Source organism: Convolutriloba macropyga, chromosome 5 (assembly GCF_964194025.1).
Source record: "Convolutriloba macropyga chromosome 5, txConMacr16.3, whole genome shotgun sequence".
In the NCBI taxonomy this organism is placed as follows: Eukaryota; Metazoa; Xenacoelomorpha; order Acoela; family Convolutidae; genus Convolutriloba; species Convolutriloba macropyga.
This window is the reverse complement of record NC_134472.1, coordinates 4,727,568-4,743,756: the sequence shown is the minus strand read 5'-3', so window position 1 is coordinate 4,743,756 and position 16,189 is coordinate 4,727,568. Positions and strand designations below refer to the sequence as shown.

At 34.9% G+C, this 16,189-nt stretch overlaps 3 protein-coding genes across 8 annotated transcripts in view; 1 reads left to right on the top strand and 2 right to left on the bottom strand.

The window, feature by feature from the left end:
• LOC142339068 (uncharacterized) overlaps positions 1–4,489 on the top strand; it is a 55,575-nt gene extending 51,086 nt beyond the window's left edge. For all 6 annotated transcript variants that reach the window (XM_075388734.1, XM_075388733.1, XM_075388732.1 and 3 more), the window contains one exon: positions 2,651–4,489. In XM_075388734.1, coding sequence (XP_075244849.1) covers positions 2,651–4,392 — 1,742 coding nt within the window. In that variant the 3' untranslated portion in view covers positions 4,393–4,489. The remainder of the gene's footprint in view (positions 1–2,650) is intronic.
• Positions 4,490–6,780: 2,291 nt separating this feature from the next.
• LOC142339733 (uncharacterized) lies at positions 6,781–7,502 on the bottom strand. Its single transcript, XM_075389965.1, has one exon. It carries the CDS (start codon positions 7,496–7,498, stop codon positions 6,833–6,835), a length of 666 nt encoding a protein of 221 aa, XP_075246080.1. The 5' UTR covers positions 7,499–7,502; the 3' UTR covers positions 6,781–6,832.
• Positions 7,503–8,941: 1,439 nt separating this feature from the next.
• LOC142339736 (uncharacterized) overlaps positions 8,942–16,189 on the bottom strand; it is a 169,655-nt gene continuing 162,407 nt past the window's right edge. The window contains exons 3-4 of the mRNA XM_075389967.1: positions 10,121–10,288; positions 8,942–9,249 (exon numbers count right to left, since the gene is read on the bottom strand). Coding sequence (XP_075246082.1) covers positions 9,028–9,249; positions 10,121–10,288 — 390 coding nt within the window. The 3' untranslated portion in view covers positions 8,942–9,027. The remainder of the gene's footprint in view (positions 9,250–10,120; positions 10,289–16,189) is intronic.

Here is a 16,189-nt window from a genome sequence, read left to right as displayed (position 1 = left end):
TTATTGAAAGGAAATTTAGGCTAATTTGGACGTTTTTTTAAAATTAATTCTCCTGTTTTAAGGGTATTTTAGCAATTTTCGGCCCATTATTTTTTACTGCTTTTACTTTTAACTGAATATAAGCTAAACGTTTGTGGACAGTTGCTATTGCAAACTAAATACAAGTTTTTTGTTACCAAGCAATTTTTTTTGCCCAGAACTTTTTAAAAATTGTTTATTTCTTAGATTTTTTGCTTATCTTCGCTTGACTGAATTTTTGTAAGCAATAGAGATGTCTCCTTTGCTTGAAATAATGTTTTCCCATTGTATTTGAACTTGTCTAAACTAAAGAGGTAATTGAATTTTCAAAATATTTTGGTTTAATTAATTTTTCAGTTACTTTTAAAATCAATTAAGATAGCCTTGTCTCTTATTGGATTCTGACTGCCATCAGAAACTGGTTATTCGACAAGCTGCTTTTTACCGAGCATATTGTCGAGCTCTTTCAGGATTAATTTCGGCTATGTTTAAAGATTTTCCTCGAGTAGTGATTTTGGAGTAGTGTGTTTTGGTCATGCCCAAAACGGGAAGTGGAGCACAGAAGCAAGCAGTTTTGCGGCGAGCAATTTTGTTTCATTCGAATTTGAAAGTAGAGTGAGAAAACATTGTTTGAACAAAATTTCACTTTCTGGCTAGTAGATCTGTTGTTCACATGCGGCATTTTGACCTTTAATTTCTAATAGTTTTCCAATTTTTATGATTGGATTTTCTAAATAGCTTTCCCAATCCGTTCAAAGTTCAATCTATGTCTAGTTGTTTGATTAGCCAGTAAAAAAGTTTTGAATTGTAAGTCAAGATTTGTCCTAATATGGTTTTTAAAGATCTGTTCGCACATTTTCATGGTTTTTGAAGTCAAATTACAGTAGTGACTTTGGTCACTCCAAAATAGGAAGTGGGGTGAAAAAGCAAATGGTTTCTCGGCTTGAAAATTTTTTACTCGAATTTCAAAGTAGAGTGAGAAAATTATGTTAATGACTGATAATTCGCCTTCTCGCTATTTGTTTTTTGTTCACATGCGGCAGTTGTTTATTGATTTTTACTGTTTTTTGTCGATGCAACTGATTTTATCCAAAATAGCTTCCCCAATCCATTCATAGTCCAATCTAGGTCGTGTTTTGCTCACAATGAAAATTCTTTGAACTTAAGTCAGTACTTTTCCTGCTGTTTTCTTTTTTTTTAAATTGGGGTTGCAATTTTTTTTATCATGCCTGACGTAGCTTCATCAGAAAATGTTCTCGGCACTAAATTTGGATGTTTATAGAGACGTCCCAGTTTTAAAAAACCCTTCTTATTAACGATTATTTGAATTACTTGGCCAGTCGAAACTTGCTCATCAAAACTACACAATCAACATTTTCTAATACAACAGTCTATTTCACCAACAATTTTCGGTGATATGCTATTTTTTCAAACGCACCTGCTGTATCAATTGCAAAAACAGAATCAGCTGAGAGATGGTAATTTTGGTAGCACGGTTGTTTTTTAAGGATGAAAGGGGATGTGTTTTCCGATTATTGTTCGGAAGTGTGACTTTTTTGCTGGTGCTTTCAAAGTTTTGATTTCTATTATTTTTCACATATGAATGCATAGTTATTAAACTTTTGATAATCCTGCTTATTTTCACCACTTTTGTTGTTGATTCTTTCCAAACTAACGTAGTGTTCTATCTGACTTTTGGAATAATGTTGAAAGAACAAAATGAATAAGGAATTCTTTTTGGTTCTCGGGTGCTCATTTATGCTTTTCAAAACAATTTTTTGAAGATCTGAATATTTAGCTTGCTTTTGTTCTTGCTCAAATATAGGTATCTATGTACATTTCAATGAAATTTGTGGTTGAGAAAAACTGCACTTAATAGAAACGAATCGCTCATGATTATTTTAGAAAAAACTTTCTGTTGCAATTCAAACAATAAGCTTTAGACTTTAATGCTGTTCTTTTGAGCCAGAGCAATAATTTTGTTTTGAAGACCCTCAGACCCCACATTTTGCAAGAAGCGACTTCGATATCATTTTTATCCTTTTAAAATTTCAATTTAGCAGAAAGTAACAAGCATAAACCCAATAACGTCTGACAAATTGCTCTCGAACAGCAGGCAGAAGGCATTTTAGAGGGGCTGAGCCCGAGATATTTTTATAATGAAATTCGGACTAAGCAGGCCGTAGGTCATTCTATTGACCTACGGCGTAATTAACTGAACCATTAACCATTCGGCTAAAACTGAACCATTAGCCATACCTTTTGATACCTTATCTTACAATCGCTTATGTTTTAGCAACAGATTTAATTTCTGAATAAGAGCAATTTAGGTCACGCGAAACTCAAGAAGTCAAGCGTGAAAAAGTCACTCACGTACTGAAATTGAAAGAATGTTCTAGAACAAAAACGGTCAAGTGAAAATTTTGCAAAAAAGACAAATCAGTTTACACTGATTGCTTCAAATTCGTTCACGAGCATTTAGTCAAATGGGGGAATACTTTTGTTGGAGAAACCTTTATATCGTTTCAGCTAAAAAAAACTTGGTATGGCTCAGGAAGCTGCAAGCTGCCTTAAGTCCCGTGACATCATTTTTTTTTCTATAACATTCAACTTTTCGATGTTTTATTTTCAGTTACCGTTATCAACAAAACTGGCAGCAAATTCTGCCCCGCCGAACCGAGAGTCAACACTCCAGATCTTGAGGTAGAACCGAGCATGAGAGCAGTTCTGATCCCCAAAGAACTGCAAGAATCGACCGCTGGACTTTCGCCGAAAGAACGGAACCAATTCCTTCACATTTTAAGATTTGACGAGGCTGCTACCGAGAACTTGGCAAACGCAACTCCTTCTGATGACGACCGAGGAAACGATGAACAGAGCCTGCCCAGATCGGATGTCAGTCGAAACAATTCCCTTACTCGGCCAATTAACCTACCGTTTCATAGAAATCCAAATAAAAAGCGAATGAAGCCGAATAAGAAAGCTTCCTACGGATCCGCCCCTGCGGTAATACCAGAACCTGAAAGCGTCATGGTTGAGGTCAAAGAGTCTGGATTTGCATGCCACAGATTCACGCTTACAGCAGGGGGTCACGAAGTAGAATTCACAAACGGGGTCAAGGTGAAATTTCAGCCATCATCAGTTGATTTGACATCAAACAGAATAATTAGCGTAATCGTAAGCAACCCAAAAATTAATTTCCCAAAATCCAAACATGAATTTTCCTACACATCCATAGTTACAATACTGTGCGATCCAAAGCGTGACTTCCATAGCGAAGTTTCAGTTACGATTCCATTGATTTCTAGACAAGATCTGGAAACACACACGAATCTTTACACAGGATTTGATCTAATGCCTGATAATATATTCCCGATCGAAAGCAATGATCAACTTACGGAAGACGAGAACATTATTGAGTATCGGAGCAATCGTTTCTTTCTACCGATCGTTGGTGTTTCTGCAAGCAGCCTAACCCAACTACCCAAGACTCTGAACCTGCACGCCATCTTTCCTGAACAGCTTCACGTCTTATTGGTTTATTTCAAAGAATCTTCGGGGAAAAACTCCTTACATTTCAGCTGTCTTTCAATGAGTAGGTTCCTAGGCGTGATCAGAATGATGTCTCTGACAAACGTCCAGTTCCACGACATTCAACTTCCTTACACCCTCGGCGCCCGAATCGAAATCACAGCTTTCAGCAGAACTATTTATTTAGATGTCAGCCAAAACGAGATAGCAGTCATAACCAATGACACAAGCCAAACGAGTCCTAAGTTAAAACCGAAGCAAATCGACTACCGATTTTCGGTAATAAGTCCACTGAACCGGAACGAGGAAGGGTTCCAGCAGAATTACACTTATGGTCGCATAAACGTATCCTCTGAAATTAACGACCAGATCATACAAAAAGCAGTTCAAAGGTCAATACAATCTACAAATGACAAATGGGTTCACTTGATGAAGAAATTCAGTTTTGACGACGGAAATATCAATGATTTGATCAAACACGATAACGGCGAAATATTCAGAAGACTCAGTCTTTTCATGACCTTGGAGGAGTTACAGTCTGTTTTGAAAACCCTGTCGCCTGAACAAGATGTCGACTTCGATAAGCGCAACACAGTCGGAGTCATTGATCAAATAATGACAAGTCATACTTATCGTAGGTCTCACATAGAGGCTGCATTACAACAAGTTGACAAGTTTCAGTGCGTCTTATTTTCTTATGAAATGTCAGATTATGCTGCCAATATTGCTGCCAAATGTCTGGTTGAAAAATATCGTTTCAATCTGGCAAGACACGCGAGCATGCTCGAAATAGCAATGCGAGCAGATGAAGTTGCGTCCGCATTGAGATCCGATGATTCCTAACTCAGAATCGTTTTCCCAAAAGCATATCAAAATCCAATTTTCATCTTTCAATATTCATTACCACTAACTTATGTCAATTTAATCAGTATAATGAAAACTACTTTACCAAACTAAGCCGTTTCGATATTTAAAGAAAAATGATCAAATAATGGACCTACTAATGACATCGTAAAAACAGCCAACCACAGTGAAAGTTTTAAAAGTATACAAAATGTGACATTAAACAGCAAAACTTATAATTAGGAAAGGCAGACCCGCTAATTTTCTCAAATAGCGAATAGTTTTGTGAGGCACATGTCTGCAATTATTCATCAATCAAGCTTTTTCCAGTTAAGTTTGTTTGCACGTTAACTATAGTGGAAATTACAAAATCCTGGCAAGTTTTTAACGTTTGGTCAATAATAGGCATTGTGGACAATCAATAGTGACATAAATTTCCAATTTTGCAGCCAATTTGAACTAGTTTTTTTACTGTCACTGTTGTTCACACACGTTGTCAACTATACGAACACACATATTGTTGCGCTGACCTCCTGTAACAGAGGAAGACAGAACTATGCTAGGACAGCCTTTTTAATTTTGTAATCTTTGCATTTTAACCGATCTCTATCACTTCAGCACAACCTATGCAATTTTTTTGTTCAGGTTCATTTTTAGCTGAGAATTTTTCAGAAAATTAGAGAACTGTTGGACTGAAAAAACGGATTGACTTTCTACTCAGATTTAACAATCTACAATCTTTCGGCATGTTTTTGTACTCTCGAATTGATTTGCGCGCTTTAAACATTTAATCTCAAAAGTAATAGCAATTTTTTTTATGTCTCAATCTATTCAAAAATTTCCTTAAAAATCCTTTAAAAAAGCATTTGTTAAAAGTCCGACGCCAATGCAGAATTGCATTAGCGTCGAACCAGAAGATACCATTTGCAGTAAGTCTTGAAAAACCGATCCCAAGCAAAATTTTTTTGAATCAAGAAAATACCACTCGGTGTATTTCGTAACTGCGAAATTGTTCCACTAAAACAGGGTAGGTTCTCTAAAAAAGACGATTACAGCCTGATTCGGGTTGGTGGATGAGAGGAGCTTAATGCAAATTTTTATTTGACTTTTTCTAGTAGGTTGTCAAAAATTAAGTTTGGCTGCTTAAGATTGCAAATGAGCGAAAAAAAGTTTACGCTAAACTCAAGAAGTTAAGCGGTAGAAGGCAAATCCATTGCGCCGAAAATTAAAAACAAAATGGCTTGAAATTTTGTTTGAGGGCAATTAAAAACTTCACACTGAACTTTGAAAAAGTCGCGTTCGCCTTCAATGGGAGAAAGTTGTAAAACTTTTCAGTAAAGCGTCGGAAACAGGTCAACTGAAATCGACCGTTTTGATTGAAACTGGCAGGAAAAAGAAAAAGAATACCAGCTTGCTACTTATTTTTGTGCATTCAGTTAAATGTTGCGTTCTCTTTTCGGAGAGAAGATAATTAAGAGCTTCAAGCAAAAGCTGGAAAACAAAAATATTGCAGCTGCTATTAGGAAATAAAAAACTCAAACAGTTTCCTGCATTGTGCACTTATGAACGTGATTCAATGGTTCACGAAGTCTTTTTTCAGATTTATTTTGCGTCTAAATTTATTTTCCGTCGACTTGCTTAATAAAATCCAGAACCATTCAGACGAAACAAATTAGGTCCTAGTTCAAATACGAAAAGCCTGAAAAATGATGGTATTATTACAACAGGCTTTAAGTACAGCCGAAAGAGAAAATTGAAAAAAAAAAGATTTCAGAGACATCAGTTGATTTCATCTACATATGGTTGAATTATTTTGAATTTGAAGCAAAAATTTTATTAAAAAAATGTGAAATTGTGTCCAGAAGTATAATGAAAAAATTTTGGAGTAGAGACTCGGAATTATAATCAGAGGCTTCAGAATATTTAAATTTTACGACCGAGTAAATCATTGACAGCTGGTTGAATTCGATGAAAAATGGTAATATCCCCGATGCCAGTTTTTCTGCAAAAGATGAGAATGCTAAATAGAATCAGTGCCATTTACTGATAAAAAATGGGCGCGCAATAATTTTGCGTCGCAACAAATTTCAAAGATGAGGACATTGTAGAACAAAATTTGTTTCAAAAATGTAGTTCACCATATTAAAACTCCACCAGGTATGGGACTTATTTTGATTTTATTATAGGCCTAATAAAATCAAAATTCAGCATTGATTTAGATTTTTGACCAGGCGCACTGAACCCACTTTATGTTGGTGGATATTTCGACTCCAAGATGTGATGTTAGTTAACAAAATTTTTCCTAAAATGCGAGACGTTTTTAGAAAGAAATCAATAGCTGCTCTTATATTCCTCTCTATAGACAAAACTCACCGCAAATTGCAAAAATACGGACCAATTCAACATGTATTACTAGCAGAGTAAAATATCAACAAATAATTTATCTAAACACGACAATTTTCGGACCTTTCTTCGGTTTCGAGATTTCAGTTTTGTCACCTTTTTGTGACGACGCAGCATCTTCAGTGGGAGTTGTAAAGTCTTCAGCATCGGCCGATAAATGATCAAAATTCGATCGTGGATTGATATAGAACTCATCTTGACTTTCTGAGTCTGCTTTACTCGACTTTTTTGTAAGCTCAGTACAATCATTTGCTCTATGCATATTCGATCCACATTTTCTGCAACCTCCACCTTTCGGGTAAATCCCATTTCGGTTTCCCGGGCACTTTGAAGCCAGATGTCCATTTTGATCGCAAATAAAACAGGTCGCATACGGCAACACTTTTCCATCTCTAGGCTTGTTGCACTTTTTGAGCGAATGGTCCGTAGAGCCACAATTGTAGCAAAGCATAGAGTTAAAATTATCTTGTCGTTCAGGACAGCTTTCGACTAAATGGCCCTGTTGCTTGCATTTGAGACAGTACTTTTTAGAAAACAATTTTGCGGTCTTCAATTTGAAGTTAGCGTTGTCGAGTCTAATTACGTCTGTGTTTTGAGAAGTGTGAGGTTGTGACTGTGTCTGCTGCTTTATTTCGGCCCATGATGAGCCTTCATGTTTGGGTGGCTTTGCCTTCTTGAAGTCCATTCGAGATGTTCGTGTCATGACGCAATCTGAAAAGTGTCCCGGTTTCACTGGATCAATATTGCAAATTTTATGCCCCCCGTTAGAGAGCACGTGTATTTACATAGTAAATCATACGTAAAAAATATGCCACATGCACTTGCGGGAGCAGATAATTTGCACCCACTAATCTAGGGGGCACAAACAGAAAAGTGTACCTAATTGCGTATGATAAGTTTGTTTTAGTCAACTGATCAAAATGCTTCTGAAAATAACATTTCGCAATACCTTCGCCTATCATGCAAACCCAAAAGAAAACTATTTTAACAAACAAGACACAGAGATCTTAGAGGATTACAAAAAAAAACATAACCAAACATTGCCAGCTAACATTGGAAGAACTGCTCTCAAACGACGTTCTGAATCACGAATTTTGATAACGAAAAAAGCAAATAATCAAGAAGCGAAGCGTCGTGATAAAACTCACTCAAAAATCAAATCGGTCAAGTTAAAAATGGCATTAACATAGCTGGCAGATCGCCAAAAAATAAGCGTAATATTTTCGTCTGCAGTCTCAAAAAGTCCCATACAAAAACGGGATTTCTGTTCATTAAAAGCAGAAGTGTTATATTTTGACTATGAATCTGTATAACTTATTGCAGCTTCTATAAGCTGCTCTTAAATAACCTTCAATTAGAGTGACCCACACTCACGTGACCTTATCTCCTTGAATTGAAGTAAAGAAAATTTAAATTGAGAATGAAATCATTTTTGAGAGTGAAGTAGGTCACGTATGACCGAAAACCTAATCACGCGAATGAACAAAACTCGCTCCACTAAGAGTGAAAAATAACGTCACAAACGCATTCAGTAGAAATTGCATGCACGAACAAGAAGCAGGTTTTAAGTGATTGTGACGTCATCTGGTCGTAACAAAAACATTGGCTATGAAATAAAAAAGAAATACAGGACAAGTCCTGACCAACAATTCAAAGAGTTTTTTATTGACTGAACAAAAAGTAGGACCTAGAATGGACTAAGTATGAATGTATTGAAAAACCCTTTAAGTAAAAAAAAAACGATCGAAAAATCGAAAATTAGTAAAAATTAGCAAGAAAAGGAAGTTGCATTCAAACGCCGTTTTCACACTCTGTTTTAAAATTAGAGTTATCAAATTTGACGCCTCAAAACCACTTGCCTTTTCGCCCCACTTCCTGTTTCGGAGTGACCAAAATCGTAAAAATGTGTGAACATATCTTGACAGCGCCCCAATATAATTCGATTTTTTTTTTCAAATTCGAAAAAACCAAGAGAAGGCCAATAATAGCCCCAGGTATCGCTTTGCGGCTATTAAAAAGACCAGAGAACACAAATAATTGCTACAAACTTTGTTCGAGAGCAAATTATCAAAAAATACCGATGTGATAGTTTATACAATGTGAGAGTCACTGAAAGCTAACGAAACTTGAGAATCTTCAAAAAATCTTTTTCACTGACCATCTTTAAATTTAACTTCACTCGGGCAACAAGTCTGGAATATTATCAAAAACGTATTCCTTATTAAAGTCCCTTTATCGAGCATTCTCTTTCCCTGTGACAGCAGCATCTTCAGAACCGGAATAAGACTCCGGAGACTTGGATGAAGAGATTCCACCGGCTGGAGTTTTCATTTGCTTCCTCTTCATTTGGACACAGAGGTCAAACAGGTTCACTTGTTTCTCACAGTTGAGAGTGTTCTCTTTGTTCTCAATGTAACAACTCATCACATCTGCCTGTTCTTTCTCGCACACAACCTAAAAACCCGTGCCAGTGTGTCTGTGTGTGATTAACGAGAAGTCGAACAATTTTATTTTGACATCTCATAATGAAGTGTTCAATTTTCCCACGGCAGAGCAACCTGTGATTGATTCAAAACTGGGAGAAATTACTGCAGTATAAGAAACTTTGGGTCTTTCCCATTATAGCCCTCTCCCTCCCCCCCCCAATGAAAATATAGCCCCCCCCCATTATGGTATATTTACCATGATTGGGGGGGTATAGGTTTTCTTTTCTGACGACTAATCTGGGGGGCTATAATGGGAAAGACCCGAAACTTTTTGTTAATGCTGATAATTAACTCTCTCGACCACGATGATTAACCGCCTTTTTGAGATGATTTTTTAACCCAAAAGTTGTGACGTGAAATTTCTGATCAAGGTTTTAAAAACCGGAAATAATGTTCTTCCTTAAATGTAACATGAGATAAATGTAACATGAGATAAATTTAACATGAGATAAATTAACATGAAAAACAAAAAATGTGCATTCAAATGGACTCGAATCTTAAAGACAGATAACCAAAGTCAAGCATTATCACTTTTTCATGTTTAATATCATCTTTTTCAGTACATTCGAACAAATGTGACCATACAAGTGTCGAATAAACCAATCTTCTTAATTAACTTCAACTGGCAGAATCTGAAGGTTCATCAATATTATTTTAAGTAATAAACCGTTGCTAATAACATAAGGCTGATATTTTATTTTAATTCATACAGGCAGACCAGAAAAAAAACATTCTAAGGCTGCATATTACTGCTAGCCATTTCAAACTACGTTTGATAGAAAACAAATTGAAGGCAACTTTGAACTCGAAAATGGTGTTCGAAAAATAAAATGACAAACCTGGGTATCAATTTGAGAAAATTTGCTCGAGGTTCTCTCTAGATCAGCCGTCAATTCCTTCTTGAATTTCTCAACAATGTCTTGTGACCATTGTTCCCTCTGGCTAGTTATGGCCTCCCTCTCTCTCGCGAGAAGTGTCTTCTGGCTCCGAAATAATTCTAGATTCCTCTGAAACAAATTAAATAAATTTTAAATAAGTAATGGCAGTACTTAGTGGTCTTCAAAAGCTTCGTTAAATAGTGCCAGAAAATATTAAAAGTCTCTCAGAAACTCCACTGAGAAGGTAAACTTCAAGATTAAATAAGAACTAAATGATGACTTTTACATTGGAACAGTTGTCACATAGTGTCGCTAAAACGATGGAATTACCATACAATTGAGGTCAAGCGACGGGGGTAGGGTTGAGAGGGCTCGATAGAAGAGAGGGGGTCCAAACCAAACCGCCAGGTGGAGGTAAGTGGACTAGTAGAGTGTTAGGGGAGGAGGTGAGTAAGGGAGTGACTGAAGGGGTCAAACTTTTAGGATTAAGAACCGCCCTTCACACCACAAGATTGTCTCCTCAAAACTATTTTGGTGAATTGCATACTTAGAGACTAGTAAGGCCCTAAGTGAGCTGCTCAACTACTTAATGCCATTCGGGCGCTACCTGCTCATCCAATTTCCGGGGGCCAGAAGTTAAAGAAGAAACAAATAAAAAAATAAAGGCAATAATTGATCACGCATTTAGTTTTCGCGACGGTGTCCAAGCCGTTAAAACCTTCATCTATTCACCAACAACATTCAATATATTCAATTGCGCCTTGTCTCAACTCTATTACTCTGACATGTGACAAGTCATTAATGTCATAACACGAGAAGACAACAAAAAACATCAAAGATAGGCATATGTCCAAACACCAATAAAAATTATGAAAACTGAAGCCAAAAACCAAGAATAAGGTGATGACTGCCATTTGCACTAGAAAAACTGGACTTCTCTTTGCTGAGATTAAGCAAAGTTAACATAAGTAAAATAAAGAAAAAGGCAAAGCTCAAAAACCTTTTGTTTTTTTCGGAAACAATTATCTTTAAATGTAATAACAACCATAAGCATTCAAATGAAAAAGACGACCAACTCTAGACAAGTTAACTTAAAAACCCTCAAGAAGTCAATCAGAGCTGTAATTAGTGCAACTAAGTCAAGAGAATATAAAATAACAAAGAATACCAGCAGAACCAAAAACTTCACAAACAATTGCACGCAAACACAGTTTTAAAGTCCTAAAACCATGAGCTTTTCACTGGATATAAAGAATAGGTTCGTTTATCTTAACGTGAACATAAATGAGATCCGTCAAAAATTGAGCCTTGATAATTCCTGGATTGTAAAAATCCATGATTAGACCAAATTTAGTCTTGCTATTGCTGCTCGTCCATTAAAGACATTTAAGTCCCAAATACTACAGATATAGATAAATTGACCAAAAAGTAAACCTACCAAAAATAAACCGTGAATTTGGAATAATTATCGAGTTAAATTAGCAAAAAACCGTCAAAGTTCCAAAACCCGTTCCAAAACACTCTCGCAGGACGCGGAAGAAAAACTGTCCCCTCTGAGATTTGAAAAGATTGTTTTAGTAGTTTTTATGTGTATATATATGTCCAATTTAAATAAAATGGGCTAAGGAAGCATATTTGGTGCCATTAATGATTAGATTAATGAATTAATGAATAATTAATGAAAAGAGTGAATTTCGCCAATTTGAAAGCCAAAATTCTATCCAAAATGTCGGACCAAACAGGTCAGCAACACTCCTCTGTACTTAAAGCTTAATCCAACAAGGAGGCTCGTTAATGTGCGTTCGCACATGATGTTCCGACCCGAGCTCATCTACATTTTTGACTTAATTGTCAACCAAATGAAGCGATAACAAAAACAGATTATTGAAATAAAAAAAATCGTTACAAAATCTAACTACTTATTGAATTACATAATGCGATGCCCCATTACAACACTCACGAGTTCTGCCATTAAAAAGACTACGAGAAAAAAACCAACAACAAAATAAGCAAAAACAAAAATTTCAAGGCAAAAACTCAATATCTAAATTTAAAAGCACCTAGTAACAACGTCAAAAAGCAATCAGATAAAACCTTAACTACGCAAAGTTACTTATTCCTAACCATACAGCAGATGAAAACGTTCACAAATGAGGCTAGGTAACAAGTCGACAACGAGAGGAATTAATGAGGCAAAATTCAAAAATCGACTTTTTATGAACATTTTTTAAACCAAATAATTTCAAAAGTCTTAAAAATCATTAGCTTATAGCAAAACAATTCTGGGTAAAATTAGTAAAAGTCATTATGAAAGCAATCGGACCTGTGTTTGGTTAGACTAAGCCATAGAAACGGACTAAAGATACAGAAAAACTCAAAAAGTTAAACAATTTTTGAAAATACAAATTATTGAAGCCATTAAAATTATTCGCTATTATCTGAATAATATGTATTTTTATTTCAGTTTTGATTTTTACTAATTCAGCTGAATTTATACTGCAAAAAATATCCATTTGGGCCACATATGGAAATCATTGGGATCTGTTATTACGCGATTGTGCTAAAGGAAGAGAAAAAGAAACAAATACACCACTCACATAAATTTTATAAAAACGGATATTGTCCTGCAAACAAAACAACAGTTACGTCACAATACCAAAAAGCGTGTTAATTTTTAAAATACAAGGAACTGTATGGGACCTCTCGATGATGAGAATAAATTAGAAGTTGACAAAAAGAACAACAAAGACTAAAAAATTAAAAATTAAAATGACTATTCGCTATAAAACTGACTGCTTCGAGTAACATCATTCATTCAATATTTAATTACATGCTTATGACATAGGTCAGCATTTGCGGCTACATAAAGAATAAAAAAAACAGGCAAAAACGACAAATTAAAAAAAATGAGCGAGAAAAGTTTCGAGCGAAAAGCCATTAAAAACTGAAAGCTTCAGTAACAAAGTTTCTAATGTCAATTAATTTTTCAACAGCAATGAGATTCTTCTTCTTTAACAATATGACTTCAAATAATCAACAAATACGAACAAATACACTATAACTAGGAACAGAAACATTAAAACTAGGATTTCATTTAAACAGCATCAATAATACATTACAACAAATCACTGACTATGAAAACAACAAAAAATACGGTCAAAAACCAAAAATTCAAGAGAAAAGTCCGAGAAGAAAAGATCAGGGCCATTTAAACCATAAGCTTTTCTCTAAATACATTTTCTATGATTCACTGACCATCTTCTCTTAGCCAACGGGAGCTATCATTTTAAAGATAATGTGATCAGATTTCAAAATGAACCAGGATTACGAAAAAAATATGTATACAAAAATTAAAAAAAATAAGAACAACTCGTGCATGGAAGTCATAAAACCAATAGTTAGAAGATAAAACCGCTAACTAGACAAATTTTGGCTAACGTAGAACTGAAAGGAGACCTGAAATTACTGAGACTGACTTACAGTTCACGAAATTAAGTTTACGATTGGATAATGTTCAAAAAAATTTTCGAAAATTTTTTCAAAAAATTTTGACAGCGATTAAATTGAATAGCTTTCAACGGATGTCAATAAATGCGCTCAGTTACACCTCGATGAGAGGACAAAGATGATTGTCAAGCAAACCTAATCAACAAGACATCCCAATAAGTCTTATGACTATGAAAACAACATATATATTTAAGCAAAAACCAAAAAATCACTAGAAAAGTGCGAGAGGAAAGTGTTGAAGCCAATTAAACCATGCGTTTTTCTCTGAAAACTTTACATATGATCCAATGAACGTCTTTTTAAAGCCAGTTGGAGCTATCAATGTTAATATATTGTTGTAAGAATTCAAAAAGAACCAATAATACGAAAACATCCAGAAATTTGGAGAAAATTTTGTGAAATCTTGTGGCATTGGAGTCAAATGACCAATAGTTAGAAGATAATACTGCTAACCAGATTAATGTCGGTTGCATTAGGAAAGAAGGGTGTACTGTAATTACTGAGACTGACTTACAAATCAGGAAGACAAGTTTATAATTGGTTAATGTTGAAAAAATTCCGAAAATTTGTTTTCAAAGTCTTAACAGCCATTAGTTGTCCATGTAAAGATAGATAGGTTCATTTAATGCCCATTAAAAAACCTATTGCATTTTTAGTCAATGAGACTATGCCATAGGACTCCAAAAATTTTGTAAAACCTAAAAATGAAAGTCAAAATTTCAATTAAAATTACGAAAACTCAGAGTCGAAGCAATAAAACACATGCGCGATTCCCTGAAAACAATTTTTTTATCATTGGGCATCATTTGTCAGTAAAGGTCTTTTATCATTAACTGAACCTCGATGTGAAATGTGACTAGTCTCAGAGTGACTAAAAAACAAATAGATAGGAAAAGTTTTCTAAAAAAACAGCACTTGAATTGAATTCGAATTTTTTTATAGTAAACTTCGTTATCAGACCAGAACTAGCCTTTTTATCGTCTTTCGTTTATTAGTAACACAAAATTGCTGCATATTTTAGCCTGAAATATAATTTTGAATTAATATTTTTTAATAGAAAAGATCTAAATTTACACTAAAATTACACTAAAAGGGAACAAAATCATGTAAATATCCCGTGTTCACACAAAACTTTAAACCTCGATAACTCCTCGAAAATTACGAAATTCAAAGAAATCTTTTTAATTTCGAATTCTACGCTGGACGAGCTTTTTAATGATACCACTAACATTTCTCTACGATGAATATATCGATCGGCCAAAATTGACTGAACAAAAAAAAACCAGTTGAGTATATAGTTCCTCCCCCCACAAGTGGGGTCGGAACAATAAATTTATGATTAACAATGCTAACATATTTTTTTAGGAAAGTTGACGAAAACTTGGTCGAAAGTACAGAAATTTGAAAAAACAGCAGACATCAGTCAATGATCACAAACTATAAATCTTGATAACTCTATGGAAAAAAATCAAAATTCAAACAAAACTTTTTAATCATATATTCTAAGAGACTGGCTTTCTAATGATATCACTCACAAATCTTTACGATGAATATATTGGTCGGCTAAAATTGATTGGACAAAAAAACCCAGTTGAGTATATAGTTTCTCCACCACTAAAGTGGGTTGAATGTTTCACAGAACAATTAGATTTTCAAAAAAATGTTAACCTCAAATATAACTCTTTAAGAACAAAATTGTTTAAACTAAAATTGACTATATCTTACCTCTTCTACCAAACTAAAGTTATTACTGGTTTTTCAATAGAGCTTTTCAAATCCCTTTTTGTTTAAAAACGGCCTAAATCTATTCCTCACCCACTAAATTTATTCCTTACGAACAACCAAGCGACATCCTGGAGGAAAGACTTGTGTTTTCATTAAGATTGCTGAAGCTCGGAAATTAGAATTAAAGATAAAATATGAACATACTTCATTGAATTCATTGGCACGAGTGGATGTCAATTCTTGGGTACCATATAAAGATCATATATGAAAATCATGGCAACTATAGCAAGATCGTATGCAAAATGTTTCTATGGCCTGTATGGAACCATGTATGGTTCTTGGATGTGGTTCACAGGAAAGGTCATTCCCGGGTCATTTCCACGTCTTCTATGGAATAGAATTTGAGGGTCTCAACAAGGAAAAGTCAAATTTTCAAAGTTACATTTTTTTTGTCTAGCAGACGCTGGTACCCTTCTGCAAACATTAGAGACCTCAAATTTAACAGTTGCAATACTACCTTATATTATGCTAATAATGTCATTGTTTGAGATGAACGACGTCAGAAAATTAATCCACAAAACCCGAGAAACATCACCAATTATGCTGTCTAAATTTTACTTTTGAATTATTCATACACTCCTCGACATTGCGCATATTGAATTATATGAATGTAATCGAAACAGTTTGCCCATTTTTCATACTACTCATAATTGACTATTCACCCTAGTTCAAAACTTTAAAAACTACTTTCATGGAAAACTTCTTTAATCTGAGACATCAAAGTCGGTAAATTTTTCT